The following is a 15,847-nucleotide window of genomic DNA, read 5'->3' on the forward strand; positions in this document are numbered from 1 at the left end:
CTCCATGACACAATGATGCTTTGCAAACTAAAAAGATAAAGGAAGCAAGTGTGCTTGTATTGGAAGGAATAGTCTTCCTCTGTCTCAAAGACACTGTACGGATGCTTTTCTGCTATCAGTCATTTGTTAACTGATTTGACTGGCTGATTGACTAAGAAGGATATTTGATGTAGTTCCTTAATGTAATTGTATGGGACAAAACCACAATCATGGTTTCAACAATCCAGTCAAAGATCATTACTAACAATGTGATTTCTGCGGTAGTGACTTACATTCTATTTGATTCTTACTGAAGTACATGTATTCTGAGTGCAGTTGTAAACGTGATTTATTGACAAGAATAATCACCATCATCATCATCAGTCTGTGCATCTGTGTGTCTTCATTTTACAACATCGATATCATGCGGTGTTACACCCAGGTTTAGTCAAACCAACAGCATACAATAATAACTCCTATACAAACATACATACATACAGTATCTATACAGGATATATAATATATATATATTGAGTCATGTACATTAGATCCCCGTGGTGTTCCTCATGGAATCACAAAAGTGGAATACATTGAAAGGACACTTTCTGGTGGATCAGAACAACTTCCTGTTGTGCACCTCAGATGGCCGGCATGGAAATGAACATGATGACTTTTAAAAGAGTTTTTCTTTTCTTCCAGATTGTCATTGACTGTCATGCACTTTAGTGTGCACCTGTATGGATATCAAACTCAAACTGTGTAATCCATCAGAGTGAATTTTCTTCTCTGCTTTTGGTGTAAAATTTCTGCTGCATAAGTGAATTATGTTTGTATATTGTGAAATTAATGGAGACAATGGCTGTCTGGAAGGTTTTGTTTTTTCTAGTCAAAAAAGAGGTTTGTCTCATGTAAAGGGTTCAGCTGATACAGGTTTCGGAGGCAAATACCACTATGGTCAGACAGAAGCTGCAAGCCTTGTATAGTATTCCACTGACCATTTTCATGACAAATCTTTAAATGTTTAGCATTTTTAAATTTTGCATTCTTATCCTCCCCAGGCTACACAAGCAGCGAGATCATGGGACAAAAAATCTCCACAAAAATAGCAGCATTAACTTTTAATACTACAATCCTAATGATTTTTATTCACACATACAGTAGGCTCAAACAGTCTGAGGACACTAGTCAAATTACTTCTATTTTGCATTTGTTTTGACTGTACTACTTTTTTCTCCATTAAAATGATCATATAAATGTAACAATTTGCATGAAAAGTTGAATCATTGAAATGTCCAAATGTCCAGCTGGCATGTAGCAGGACAGTCAGGACTCCTTGGTCTTCAGTAGTTGTGTCAAAGCCTTGAGGTGTGTCTGGACTCATAATCCTGCTGCAGCACGAAGTCAAGTCAAATCATGGCGATGCTAAAGTGTTCTAAGTCCATGGAATTCTAAAAATGCTTTTCAGAAAAAATGCTTTGTCTAACTCTCAGGGAACTACATGAATTTCATGTCCACTTTTCAAAGATTTAACTTATCACTCAAACTGTTCAACTGATATTTGTAATGAAAAAACAAATAGCATTACATTAGAAACAAATGCAAAATAGAAATATTTTGACTTGTGCTCTCAGACTTTTTGACCCGACTGTACTTCTCATAAAGCTCATCAAAATAATGCATTACAATCATGTTAGATTCACTTCTTTTCATAGCAAACTGGCCAGCTCTACAGTAAATATGTAATCAGTCAAACAGGATCGGACCACAATACAGCGACTGACTGAAAGACAACAGCAGCTCCATATACCAGCTAAACCCTAGTTGGCCTGTGGCTCATCAGCTCATTATTTAACATGCCATGGCAGCCATCTTAGGTGTACCAAGTCATATCCCGCTACATGACTACTCATCTGAATGAGTCCGGCTGCTCTATGATAGTATCCATTGAGATTCTGTGATTGGAGACATCTGAAGTCAACAGTTAATACAGAGGACAGTCACCATCACTACACCAGAGAAAATCAAAGAAAATAGGCACTGTTTTTAAACACAAAACATTTCAGGCTTCACTTCCATTCACTGTACCTGCTCAAATCTGTCTATATCATGTAGTTCATCTGCTTGTGCAAGAAGGTCAGTTCCAAGCCTAAAAGTTCAAATCCTGGATCTTAAAGCTGCATTGACTGATTCTTTTTGGCCACAAGCTGACACAACAGAAAGAAACACAACATTGCCACAATATAAAAGCAGCCATTGCCATCGTGTTTGCAAATTGTCTCTTTACCCATCCAGCAGATGCAGAGCAACATTAGAATTAGTTTCACATGACCTGATAAATATTAAAAGAATACCTCCATTGTAGCTCTGGTGTGGTCTCCTTACCTTGTGATGCAGCTGGATTAGTGAGGTCACGTGATTGTGTGAGCTCACAAATCCATCTTGCCATGCTTCAAGCTCATGACTCTATTACTTAGACCTGGATATGGTGGCACCATTCAGCCCGTGCACCAATTTAGCCCAGGGGCCACTCACGGTATAGCAGTGAAAAATTCCCCTGGAGCCATAGAGCTCCTTTATGAAAGAGACGTCTGTGTAACTGTTGACACCACACCTCGAACTGCAAACAGGTCGATTATGACTCTAGTTATTATGAATTTTTGATCCATGGAGGTTTGATTTTTGAAAAAACTTTCATCAAGCTGAGAAACGCGATCCAAAATTCTGTGACGTCATCACCATGTTAAGTCTCCGGGCAGAGCGGGAACCTGTTGGTGCAGCTAGTGGGAGGAACTCTACTGTGCATATTCAGTGGGCCGCATAACCAAGGAACCTTAAAAAGAAGGAAGGTCATTAGGTCACTAAATCTGGCTTTGGGGTCAGACAGCTGTATTGAAGTCAATGGGACATGATGGAGAAACACACTAAAACCCAACATATCTTCATCATCAGACTTCTGATGAAGAAATGCCTCCAGGAAATGAAAGAACACACTTCAGACAGGAGGTTAACACCTGAGTTTTTATCGACACGTTGTCCTGATGCAGTCTCATTAGCGAAATTGAGTGGACCTGCCCTGTTTGGTCACAATATTTTCAGCTCTGTCAATCATTTGAGTAAAAACTCTTTGGTTAAGTTCCTCTCTGAAGTGTGTTCTTTCATTTTCTGGAGGCATTTCTTCATCAGAAGTCATACGATGTAGATATGTTGGGTTTAAAGATTTCTCTGTCTCCCACAGACTTCAATACAGCTGTCACCACAGTCTGACATAAAAGCAAGATTCAATGATGTAATGACCCTTCCTTCTTTGTTAAGTTCCTCGTGCATAACCAGGAAGTAAATCAGGAGTCTACAAAACTTTTCTTCATACGTGCCAGGTGAGCAGTTCCCACTGGACTGAATGGACACCATATTTTGCATTTGATATCTAGTTCTATTATTAAGTCTATGTTCAAGCTATGTGCTTGTGACAGAACACGCAGTGGTTTAACCAATCAGTGTCCAAAGAGGAACTACTGGTTGCTACAGGCGTGGTACAGGTGTGATGACCAGCGAGAGAAGCGACTGTGAAAATAACAATGTCAGCTCCTCCAGAGGTTAGCGTAGCTGCTACAGCATCACTTCTATCAGAAGAAGAAGCAAAGAATGAACCTGAAGGCTCACTGACTTCAGTAAGAGTTCAAATCACCAGTCTGGACTCAACTACAGGAACTGTATGGAAAGAACAACAAGAAGTCAGATTGTGAGTCCCATCACTCTTCAGCAGCCAAGTTCTGTATTTACTTTTAAACATATCCAAGCTAAAAAAAACAGGAAACAATTTGTACATCTGATGAAAAGTATTTAGACGTTGACCCAGCTTTGGTCCAAGATTTGAGCAGGCAATGCAAAAGAGGTGAGAGCTGATAGTGATGTGGACAGACATGGACATGGACTGCACAGTGATCCACCATCCCACCAGTCTGATCTGTTGCACACATACTAAATTGCACAGCGTCATTTGGGCCTTGTTTTTACACAAAGTTAAAGGAATCATGTCATTGCTGAACCAGAGAAAACCTGCATGTAGTTGAAACCACATTTGGAAGAAAAGGAACATCAAGCAGCAGAAAGAGAAATTAGGCACCTTAACAGCAACGTCAAAGGTCTTCAGCAGTAGATTGTCAAGTCTGGGGGTTATAAGATATAGATTTATACTTTGGAAACATCGATCCTCATCTGTGCAAAGAAACAAGCAGGTCCATTTGTTCATTGTATATTCCTTCAAAGCACTGCCTTTTGTTGGCCTTCTTTAGAGTAAAGCCAAGTATGAAGTCAATTTAAAGACAGAAGATTTACCTTATTTTCATACACATACAGTCAGATTCTTATAGTGTGTGTCTATGGTTAGTATACCTGCCTCCCAAGCCGGTGACCTGGGTTTGATTCCAGGCCAATGCATTCTGTGACATCTGTAAAAATGAAATGCTCGTCTCAACTGAAACTGGTTAGAAAAATGGCACTGAGGATCAAGCTCAAGCTGCAATTCTCATGAAAATATCTGAAACCAGATTTCTAGTTAATCAGCTTCAGTACCTAGCTACTTGTGTATAAATCTTACATAAGAGGCGACATTTTGCTGCTTTTCCTCCTGCTAAAAATCATGCTTCATTATGCGTCACATTTCAACATGTGCGAGACTTTAATATGTTTTCCTTTTAGTCAACTTCTTTGTCACAAGTTTGCAAACTGGGAGTTAACGTTGACTGTACTTTGTGTTTAGTGCTAATTAGCAAATACTAGCTGCTGACAAGGTACATAAATGTGATGTAATGGTAAACATTACAGCCCTGTTCAGACCTGGTTTTATCAACTGCCTTAGTGATCTGATCACAAGTGGACAGCTGTAAGTACAGGTGTGAACACCCCCAAGACGCAGTGAGAACTCATTTGAGATCTGATCACTCAGATCACATTCAGAGGTTGTCTGGGCCACATGTGACCACATTCTTTAGCAGCGTGTATCCACATGTCCTGGACCACACTGAAGGACCGCCTGCTCAACTGATGTGAAACAAGAAGAAGAAGAAGAAGGAGAAGAAGAAGAAGACTGAACCTGCCAATGTTAGCAGCAGCTGTTTGTGAACACACTGTCTGTTTCAACTGATCCAGCTACTGAACTAGTAACCACGATATCACCAGACTCCCTTAACAAATGGTGTGATTTTAGAGTTCTAGAGTTAGTTTAAGAGTTGTTGAGTGAAGAGAAACTCAACAAGCTTTCCTTGTAAAAAGTGTCAGTTTGTGGCAGCATGGCTGTACCAGCCTGTCTGCTTCTGTGTCTAAAGTGTGTCTTACCTGCCAACATTTAAGAAAATATGTTATTTGCATATAGTACGAGGGAGTGAGATCCATTTAGAAGCAGTCACTCAGATGCATGTTTATGTCAGGTGTGAACTGACAGACTTCGAGCTGTCCACTTGTGTGTGGATGTTAATACCAGGTCTGAACAGGCTCCACCTGCAAAACATTGCCATCGTGCTCATGTTAGCGTGCTGTCACTGCAAGTTCACAAACTGAAGAAACCATATAAACATTCTGTCATTAAATTAACTCCACTTCTGAAGGCTGACCATATAGTTCACATCCTATATCTGTGTGTAGTTACATTTAAGTCCTGTTAGCCCATAAATTATATCAATATCAGATATTTGTGTTTGGGTAGCTTTATGTTACATTAGTTCTCACTGTATGGAACACCTCATGTGATCCTGTCCATCCATAGAGGTATTTATACCGTGACATGGCCAAGAGAAGGAAAAGCTCGCTGTATCACTGGATGCAGGAAAGAAAAGAAATCCACCATGCAAGTACTCTGACAACGATATATCTGTGGTCCAGTCTGTGGTGTAAGACCAGGCTTACAAGCACATAGTGAGTATTCAGTACATAGTGTGGATGGAGGACACATGTTATTCAATGAAGATGTCTTCAGTGGGACACGAGTAGCCAATGTGTTCCTTGTAATACTGCTGGAATGCTCTCCTGAGGGACACCAGAGAAGAGAAGAAAACAGATCATCACAAAAACAGAACAGATGACAGCACACATGTGTTTAGTTGTATTTTCATCTGCATGGAGCCCAACTCAGCATATCAATCAGACACATGGCCAAAATATTGATATGAGGTGTTTCACTTTGGTACAGACTGACCAGACTGACATGAACTCAGTTGTGAATATTTGTTGTCCTCAGCACTGTTGGGAAACATTCACATGTTTTACCTTCGTAAAATGAGCAGTAGTCCAGTGTAAAAGTATTCCATTACATTAAAAGTCCTTCATTTTACTGAGGTACATAAGTATACTGATACACTGGACGGGATCTTGGCACAGCCAATGCCATGCCATGGTCCTCCTTGCTACTAGGGGGCCCCAACAAATTGGAAAAGAACATCAGTTGCCAACATTGAATAATGCTTAATGCTTAATGTATTTTAAAATATGTGTTTAATATATATATGTATATATATATATATATATATATATATATATATATATATATATATATATATATATATATATATATATGTATATATATATATATATATATATATATATATACATATATATATATATCTGATCCAAACCTCTATTTCAATGTTTAATATTTATTTATTCACTTTTTTTCAATTGTACACAACCAATGTGCATTTTTAAAGCTCTTCAGTGGTTTCACCTCAGTGAAAGTCAGGAGACAGCGTCTGTACAGACACATTCAAATGAAAATGTAAAATGCATATAAACACAATGTATAATAAAGGGTTCTATTTTTCCTGTAATTACAGTACTAACTCATCGTGTATGCATACCAATATAAATTGAGAAGCTAAAATATGTACCTAACTAAATGAATGAACATAATAACAATCATGTGGCATTTGCAGTGGAATAAGATACTGCCAGGTGTTGGGCTGCTGTGCAGTGGTGATAGGACAGCAGCCTGGGACTGCACTGCCAGGTTTCACTGCTTTACAGAGCTGTGTCCTGCTTCTGACAGTCAGGTACATAAACAGCTGATACAGACACAACTTCAATAACTTCATGAGTCACAAACTGTGGCAACAGCAGCCGTGTCCAACACAGTGTCCAGGCCGTGTCCAGCACAGTGTCCAGGCCGTGTCCAGCACAGTGTCCAGGCCGTGTCCAGCACAGTGTCCAGACCATGTCCAGCACAGTGTCCTCTCTAAACACTTGTTTTCTTTTTGTGTGTTCGCACTGGTTTCTGAATTTGTGTCTACAGGGCCACTGTAGACAAACCTTTAAAAATCTGTTACTCAAACTGGACTTCCTGGATTGTATTTGATTGCTTCACCAGCACTGACATGTCACACCCAACAGGCACCTGTCCCGTCCCCTCTTAACTTGGTTGTTTTCAGTCTAAAGGGAATAATTCCATAAAAACTACTCAGTGTGTTAATGAACCCTTCCTTTATTTGGGACTCCTCCTCTGAGATGTCTGTCCCTGAGATTTGGGCCTCCATCAGTGGAGGTGAAAAGAAGTCTGTTTGCTATGCTGTGCTTCCACTGACATACAGTACGTATGCTCTCAGTGTTAACACTTAACACTGTGGATCTGTGTATAACCACTATTATGTGCGCTGACTAATACCACTCAGGGCAAGTCAAAAACATCCCGAGATATAATCAAATAAAATATGAATATAAAACAATATAATGTTTCTTACCCAACAGACTCAGCCAAAGGATGTAATGTTGTCTCTGACATCATCACATGGCAGGCAAATCGCTGCTGGTCAGGATGTTTGGTGATGAGACCAAAATACCTGCAATGCAAGAAAGAGCATTTCTCATGAAACTGCTGTAGCACACAAAGCTTTACTTCATGTCAGCTCAATTAAACGCCATAAACAGACTGTGAAAACATTCAGTTTAACATTGTTTAATACATAAAATGTGTGTGTGTGTGTCCCACTCACTTGCTGTGTTTTGGATGACACCCACAGAATGAGATGTTCTTCAGCTGGAAGAAATGGAAACACTGGTCCCCCTGACAGAGACAGAGAGGTAACGTTTGTCTAGGTGTGTGTGAGGCTCCTATGTAGGGCTAAACCTGGAAACAGAAAAACCTGGAATATCTATCCAAATTGGCAGAGTATTTGATGTCTCCTTTACCTTTTGTGAGTAGCTTGTAGTTACTGCTGATTGCCACTGCAGAGCGCTATACACCTAACTACTACAGCATAGTAGCTTGTTTCCAACATCAAAGTAACCAGCTGCAGGTTCTCCATCATGTGTGACACTCTATAAGGTAGGCAGGTGATATGTAGGTGAAGCAGTGCACGTACCCTGTGAGCAGAGTGACACTGGTCCTGCACGCTGATCTTCACACCCTTCACACTGACCTCCACCACACAGGCTGAGGGAGGCTGACCCGCTAGCCGCCTGTTACATGCCACCTGTTAACACAAATAATCAGGAAACATTACTGCAGAGTTTACGCTGACAGCACTAGGATGTAGTGTTAGGTTAGGTTTGTGTGTGTGTGTGTGTGTGTGTGTGTGTGTGTGTGTGTGTGTGTGTGTGTGTGTTTGCAGTGGTTTTGTTAGACAGTTTGATAAAATTGTTACCACAGTTACAACATAATAACATTAGGCGGCAATTTCATATAATCTAAAAGCGTGCAATGTCAAACAGCTTTAAACAGCATTTAAATCCACTGAAAGCAGATTAGTGTGTCACTTATACTCCACTTTGTAATCTAAAGTTGTAATTGTGTGTATCTTTATTTGTGTTCATGTTTATCATATTTTCTTGCATTTGTCATATTTCAGTCAGCAGTGCAGAGATGCCTCATGAAGAGAGGAGATCAAAACAAAAAAAAAGGAAAGCTCCAGTTCATGTGCCTGTTTTTAACTTTGAGCACCTGCCACATCTGCTGACCAGTGCTATCAGTAACCCAAATATAAGGATAACAAATATGAACATATGGAAATATACATCCACTGTGTTCATTGGCCCAGGGAACCTATCCTCAGCCTGACTGATGAGTTAGCAGTACAGAGCCCCGACTCATCATCTCAGCTGTGCTACAGCTACTGGAGGGTTTTTTTACTTTCTCAGAGTTTTTGCTGTTTTTTTGTAAAATAAAAACCTCTTGGAAAAAAAGTCTTCATTTCATTTTGCTGGTACACTGACTGATAACAGGCTGAACTGTGTCTCGTTCAGTCCCACTCTGTTCTCTTGTATTTGCACTATGTAACTTGTGTGTGTGTGTGTAGGATCTCCTGGCTGAAGTACGTAACGCTTCACGGCACTGTGTCACACACCACCAACGACGTCAGTGAAACTGGATCATTTTACGGAGAAAATGTTTTCTGGTTTTTCCTCTGGTGTCCTCAGACTGCTCTGTCTCAACTCTTGTGGTTTACAGAGTTTCCTGGCGGACAATAGCTTGACTTGTTGCCAAACTTACTGCTAACTGCTGCTAACTGTAGTTGCAATTAGCTAGTAAAGCTAATTAAATGTGACAATATTATTACAGGAACCTGGGATCTGTACTTACGACAGTGGTGCTGCACTCACAAACTGCAGAGGCACCAAATCACACAAAACACCAATTCCTACATGATGTTTTACATCTAGGCAACTGAAGCACATTTGTGGTGTTTCTGTAGCATTGCAACACATAATCGATCATTGGATTAACTATTTTGATGACTGAATCATCAGTTTGAGTGATTTTTTTTTTTTTTTTTTGAAGACCTAAAAGTCAAAACTGTCTGATTCTAAGTTCTTAGATATGAATATTTTCTGGTTTGCTTCCTACTCTATGACAGTAAACTGAACATTGTGGGGGTGTGGACAAAAGAGAACATTTTCAGACATCATTTTTCACATTTTTCTGACTGAAACAAATCCATTAATTGAGAAAATAATGGACAGATTAATGGACAGTGTAAGTTGCAGCGCTGTGTTTCTGTAGATATCCACGGCTGATTTCTCTCAACTGACTTCAACTAACTCTCACAAATCAGAATAACTGGAAAAAAAATATGATTTATTGATTGCAATTTATAAAAAACAAACAACTAATTGTATATGTTAACACAGCTAATACTGATGCTACACAAATGTGCAGCTATTGTGTGTTTTTCAGGGTTACGTAAGAGGTTAATTATTCCCCTAGTGAGTATTCAGAACACGTGTGTTGTGTTCTAGCAATGAGTGAATTTCACCACAGGAATCAATAAATCTCATCTTATGTGAAGTAAAAGCAGAACGTGAGGTGAAAAGACAGAACACATCTCTGTACAAACTAAGCCTGAAGCTGAAGTAGCCAGCTCTGTGCTGTAATGTTCTTAGTGAGGATTTAGACCCGGTGAAGGCTTTAGAGGAAACACAGTGATTAGCTGCAACAGGTACAGCTCTGCACAGACTGCATTCAACACACTGGATTCAAGTCAGTTAAAGGGCCAGTGCGACCAAATCTCAGATAGTTTTGGTTAAATTTGTCTTGGCTTTGTGATATCTGCCTCTTAGATTTCTGCCTCCACCCAATGCAACAGATGGAGGCAGAAAATGAACAGAATTCCACAGAACAGAATATTTGGCTAATTGCTGTTCCTCAGGATAATCCACAGATCTCATTGTGAACGCTTTCCACTGTTTTTCTCCTTTCAAAGAAACTGGTAATGAAAAAGGGAATCTCAAAATCAAAACAAGTCATCTGCATGGCAGGTGTGGGTAAAAACACTGTGTCATTGTGAGTGAGGGGACCCAACTCATGCAGGAGAAATTGAGCCAGTTTACAACACGCTGTGTTAAACCTTGATCAGGCTGATAGAGGACAGCTGGGTACAAAACCAAAACACATTATTTACACACTTGATTGACGAGTGAGCTCTTGCACCCACTTCAGACAGGGTGCATGCTAAAGCAATTAGCTTAGCAGCTACAGTGAAGATTCTGGCTCTCAAGAGAGTGTAAATAACATATTTTCAATTAATTTGGTATGTCTTGGCTTCCAGAGACTTGGATTACACCTGACAAGCTGTATGGAGACAATTTGTGTATTTTTCAGTTGTCTTTTTTAACATTTTAAAACAAGTCCCCAGCTACTTCAGTTGTTTAGCAGAATGCTGCAACACTGTTTTGCTGTGAAGCTCCAGAAATGTTTTGTGGACTACGACACTTCACCTGACTTTCCATCAGCACGGAGGGAGGAGATGATGAGGGGATTTTTAGTATCGGGTGACCTTAAGCTTTAAGATCAAAACTGGTCCTAAGTCAATTTTATATGGGGGCCACTGTTGAGCTGTAGCATAAGGTGCCAATTCTCTGAGAACTTGTCACTGTCACTGTGAGCGACCATTTCATTTGAAAACTAATGTCAATATTAGACTTATAGTAGAAATATCAAAATATAGAATATAGAATATATCTTTTTAAATGTATACTTTTGCAATCAGCTTTCATTTATTATGTAGCCTATGCCAGATGATGGAGGTTGTTGTCTTTACCTACCACTATATCACTGATGGTTACATGGCTTTCATTGTGTGGTTCTGTGCAGTTGTGTCTGTTTTTATGTACCTTCTGCATCGCAGCACACAGCACATCGTTGCCTTTGTGGATGGGGACCTGAACTGATCCCAGGAATCGCACCAGGAACTGTTCTACACAACCATCTTTCTGGACTGAGAAAGGAAAGGAGAACCAAGAAACGTGAAACATACATCAAATGTTGTTGATGATGGTGATATTTCTGTTTTTACAATCCAGTGTTTGCAGCTCACCTTTGCTAACATCTTTGGCCACCTTGACAGCGTAGAAGGCAGGGAATATGCCTGTAGCTCCAGTCCTCATGTTGTAACCCTGGCACCACAGGTCCTCAGACTGGCTCAGCATTAACACTGGGTCATCTGTCTCGAGGCAGAGTTCATCTGCATGACGAGGGACAAACCTAAAGACAGGAATAAAAATGTACAGATTATAGTCTACTGTGTTTATCTGGACATGACCCAATGAGTTTGTGTAATGTCGTGTGTGTGTGTGTGTGTGTGTGTGTGTGTGTGTTACCTGTAGACAGCTCTGTGGCTCTGCTGTCTCTCCACTCCATCCAACACACAGGAGAACAGACCAAATGACCCAGCACCTGAATGATACAGCATTGATGTTACACTCAACAGCCTGCTCTTTGTATTTTGTTTCAAATTCATCATTTAATACTTTAGTGTCAGTAGATGTAGCCTGGTTTCAGACCCGTGATCACAGATGTGGATCCAGTATGGTAACTACAAACAGGACTGTCTCCAGTTTTTGAAACATTACTGGCACTCAAGTGGCACTGACAGGGCAATGTGCTGCACTGTGGTCAAGGAGTTGAGAAATGGCGTTCTGTGTCTTTTACTGAAGAGTTTTCCTTGACCTCTGTGGAAAACATCACAAGGACAAAATTGAGGGAGTATTCATGAGGGCTTAGGAAAAGACAGATGTGGCACCCAGAAAATCTGAGTCCACGTAGCCTGCATTAGGCCCACAAGGAATTGTGGGAAGGCATTGTCTCCTTTCCTTTCATAAAGGATGGTCCAGTGTACTCTATGCTACAGGAGATAATGCTGCACTCCACTCGGACCTTAGGAAACAAACAACCTGATACGGAAAAGTGCAACGGAACAGTCATCCAAGTCAGAATTCCAAGTTGATTTTCCGAGCAGATGCAAAGGGATGCATTTAGATAGGAAGTCGGGAATATCAGCTGAAAAACATCCATTTCTGAAATGCGATGGATTGCAGCATTCGGAACCTTCCTCGGTAAAAAAAAGGCTATTCAAACTTGGACATCTTCTCAGTAGCTACTTCCTATGACAGCTCGGATTCTCCTGCCTCTACTTCATGAAAGACAGTGACAGACAAATGTGAAATCCAGTCTGTATCAGGCCACACCAGATGTTGGCTCAGAATAAAAGAAATAAATACATTTAGAAATGGTTCAAAATTAAAAATATGTACAGAATTGAAGACTGAAATGTGGTACTATTATTTACATCTAAGACCTCAAATATGTGACAATAGCCCCATTCACACTGCCCTCTGAATGTGGTGTTTGTGTCTGGCAACTTGTATAGAAAAACAGTCACCACGACTTCAGTGAACTTTCCCCCAGAAAACAGCATCCCTCCCCGCGAGTGAGAGTCAGACAGGGTCCTGTTTACTGATGGTGATTATGTTATTATGTAATTTAGAGCAAAAAACGTAACTTTGTCATTTTCCACAGATTTTTGCTGTCAGTGCATTTTCTGATAGCATAGATGCCTCTCTGTTTGTCTGTGATACAGGCAGCTTTAATTGGTTATGTGTAGTAGTATGTGCCACAGGAGATGACGTTTTGTTTGATTTAAACTAAATATTTGTAGAATATACAAACCAGTAGCACTGTAATGGCTGCTGTTGTTGGCAAACAGGTTGAGGAACTTCCTGCTTCTCGAGGCTCCGGCCCCTCCTCCATTGGACTCATCATCCTCTGAGGTCGTGGTAGACGTTACCTTGGACTGCTTGCAGATCCTTGCTACAACTTCCCTCCTCCTCTTCACCTCCTCCTCCCTCCTCCTCTTCACATCCTCTTCACTTCTCTTCCTCATCTCCTCCTCCTCCCTTCTTCCCTTTTCCTCTTCTTTCCTCCTGTCTTGGAGCAGAAAACGAGGAAAGGTCAAATTGATAGCAGCAACAAACAAGAATCCGTCCGGACAGAGGGTGTAGGTTTGAGCTCAACTTCATTCAGTCTTCCCTCCTGAGGTTACACCTACACAATCATCGAGTAAGAGGTGTGGTGTTCTGATCATTATGTGTTCACTGGTGTTCCACAAGGCTTAGTACTGGGTCCTCTGATCTGTTAGCTGATGGCAGATCTATTTCTGATGATATACAGATGACACAAAGCTCTACATACAAACACAGTAAACTTTGTTTAATGCCGTACCACCGGACTACAGGGCAGCTGCTTTCCTCAGGCTGTGACACGCTTGGATTCAAGGCAGGATATTTCAGCTAGTACCGCAAAGATTTCCAATAAATCCAGTTTGGATATTGAAGGTTCCTATAAAACAATTCCTGATGATTTTGCTGACGCTGTAACCTGTCCTCTATCTCCACCACAATGAATTAGTATTGCATATTATAAGGCCTAAATAATTATGTAATGTCCACTTTTACAGACCTAAATAAACAACTGCCATAAAGGATGCAGGAAAATGTGTCCCCCCTCCCTCTCTCTCCCTCTCTCTCCCTCTCCCCTCTAAATTGACATCAGAGCACTGAGCCAATAAACTTCACCAGGAATCTCAGAAGTATAAATTACCCCAAACATCTTTTTCTGCATTCAGATCTCTAAAAAAACATTTCCACATTGACACACACAGGTCTACATACATGTTGAGACTGATATATCTGTGATAGGCCAATACAGTCTGATAATGTTGGCTGACCGATATATTGATCAGGCTCTTCTTATAATCCAACCCTAACAGGCAGATAGCCATGAGGAGAACATTTTCTGACCCAAAGGGTTAAATCTTTTCATTCAATGAACTTTCCTTAAGGAGAGGGCCATCCTTACTGGTAGAAAAGCAAAAGAGAAGAGACACTGTTGTACCAACGTGTGATACTGCTCTGTGCTCATCCATGTTACAAAGGAATCAGTTTCATTACCTTGCTTCTTTGCATCCTCTCTCTTCTTCCTCTCCTCCTCATACTCTGGGTCTTCCTCCTCATTGGCTGACTGATAGACCGTCTCTGCATCGCTGTCATCATTGTGCTCATTGTAACGGTGGAAGCAGTCCTTTAGGCTGACTAGCTGCAACTTAGCGTGTTCATCGACCACCAGAGTGTATTTAACAGAGTCATAGTTTAACCCTGCTGTAGATTCACTCTTTGGTACAGTCTGAGCAGCCGCACGAGCTCCCTGAGTGACAGAGTTGGTGCCAGCCACCTCAGTGTTATTGTCATCTTTTCCTCCCCCTACGTCCACCTTTGACTTGGTATTGTCCAGTTCTGTTTTCTTATTATCTGCAAGGCAGCTGGTTGGACCATTCTGGACGTTCATGAAGGGAGTCTGATCTCCCTCCCCCTCTTCTTCACTGATGTCAGGGTTGATTCTGTGGGATAGAGAAGGATGCAGGGGCCCTGGAGGGGGGCCCTCTGTGTCCGAGCTGAGGGACATTCTGTTTGACCCGCCCTCGCTGCTGGACCTGGAGAGGGCAGGGGCGTTTTCCTGGGTCCTGTCATGATTTTGGCCTAGGAACACAACATACGGACAGAAGGTTGATATGAGGAGTAATATTCATGAACTGCTTACTAACAGTATTATGTGGACAAAGGTATTTGTCATAGGCATAAATCCCACACAATCCTCCCGTCCTGGCAAAAATATGATTTGTCCCTCCAGTATTTCACTCTTAACACAACTATGTAATTCCAACAATATTAACACATAATAAAAGCCCCTGAGTCCCCCTAGTCCTCAGCAGTGGCACATGATGCAGGTCGGTACATTTGTGGCTGGCCTTTAGTTCAAGCAGATGATATGGTACCTCTCCCACTAAATACAATAAAAACACATTTCCAATCATCATCAGTCTTCATTTTCTCTGCACTAGATGACAGCTCACACTTCATGAAGGCTCGTGCTTAGCTGAAAATTGCCAAGGAGCCACAGCAACATCGGCAATGTAATGTAATGTAATGTAATGTAAAGAGTTTTTTGCATTTGTGAACCACCTCACATATGCTTCATACTTTAAAGTTGTAATAACAGGATAATATGGCCAGAATATGAAGATAGCTCCAAAAATATAGAGGGCAGCATATCACC

At 40.8% G+C, this 15,847-nt stretch overlaps 1 protein-coding gene across 1 annotated transcript in view; it reads right to left on the minus strand.

Annotated features, from left to right (window-relative positions):
* Nucleotides 1-310: 310 nt before the first annotated feature.
* mapk8ip1a (mitogen-activated protein kinase 8 interacting protein 1a) overlaps nucleotides 311-15,847 on the minus strand; it is a 33,605-nt gene continuing 18,068 nt past the window's right edge. The window contains exons 5-13 of the mRNA XM_073472802.1: nucleotides 14,686-15,270; nucleotides 13,406-13,663; nucleotides 12,058-12,133; nucleotides 11,775-11,941; nucleotides 11,572-11,675; nucleotides 8,325-8,435; nucleotides 7,956-8,026; nucleotides 7,704-7,802; nucleotides 311-6,000 (exon numbers count right to left, since the gene is read on the minus strand). Coding sequence (XP_073328903.1) covers nucleotides 5,928-6,000; nucleotides 7,704-7,802; nucleotides 7,956-8,026; nucleotides 8,325-8,435; nucleotides 11,572-11,675; nucleotides 11,775-11,941; nucleotides 12,058-12,133; nucleotides 13,406-13,663; nucleotides 14,686-15,270 — 1,544 coding nt within the window. The 3' untranslated portion in view covers nucleotides 311-5,927. The remainder of the gene's footprint in view (nucleotides 6,001-7,703; nucleotides 7,803-7,955; nucleotides 8,027-8,324; nucleotides 8,436-11,571; nucleotides 11,676-11,774; nucleotides 11,942-12,057; nucleotides 12,134-13,405; nucleotides 13,664-14,685; nucleotides 15,271-15,847) is intronic.

The sequence above is a fragment of the Pagrus major genome, chromosome 8, assembly GCF_040436345.1.
Source record: "Pagrus major chromosome 8, Pma_NU_1.0".
Taxonomy (NCBI): Eukaryota; Metazoa; Chordata; class Actinopteri; order Spariformes; family Sparidae; genus Pagrus; species Pagrus major.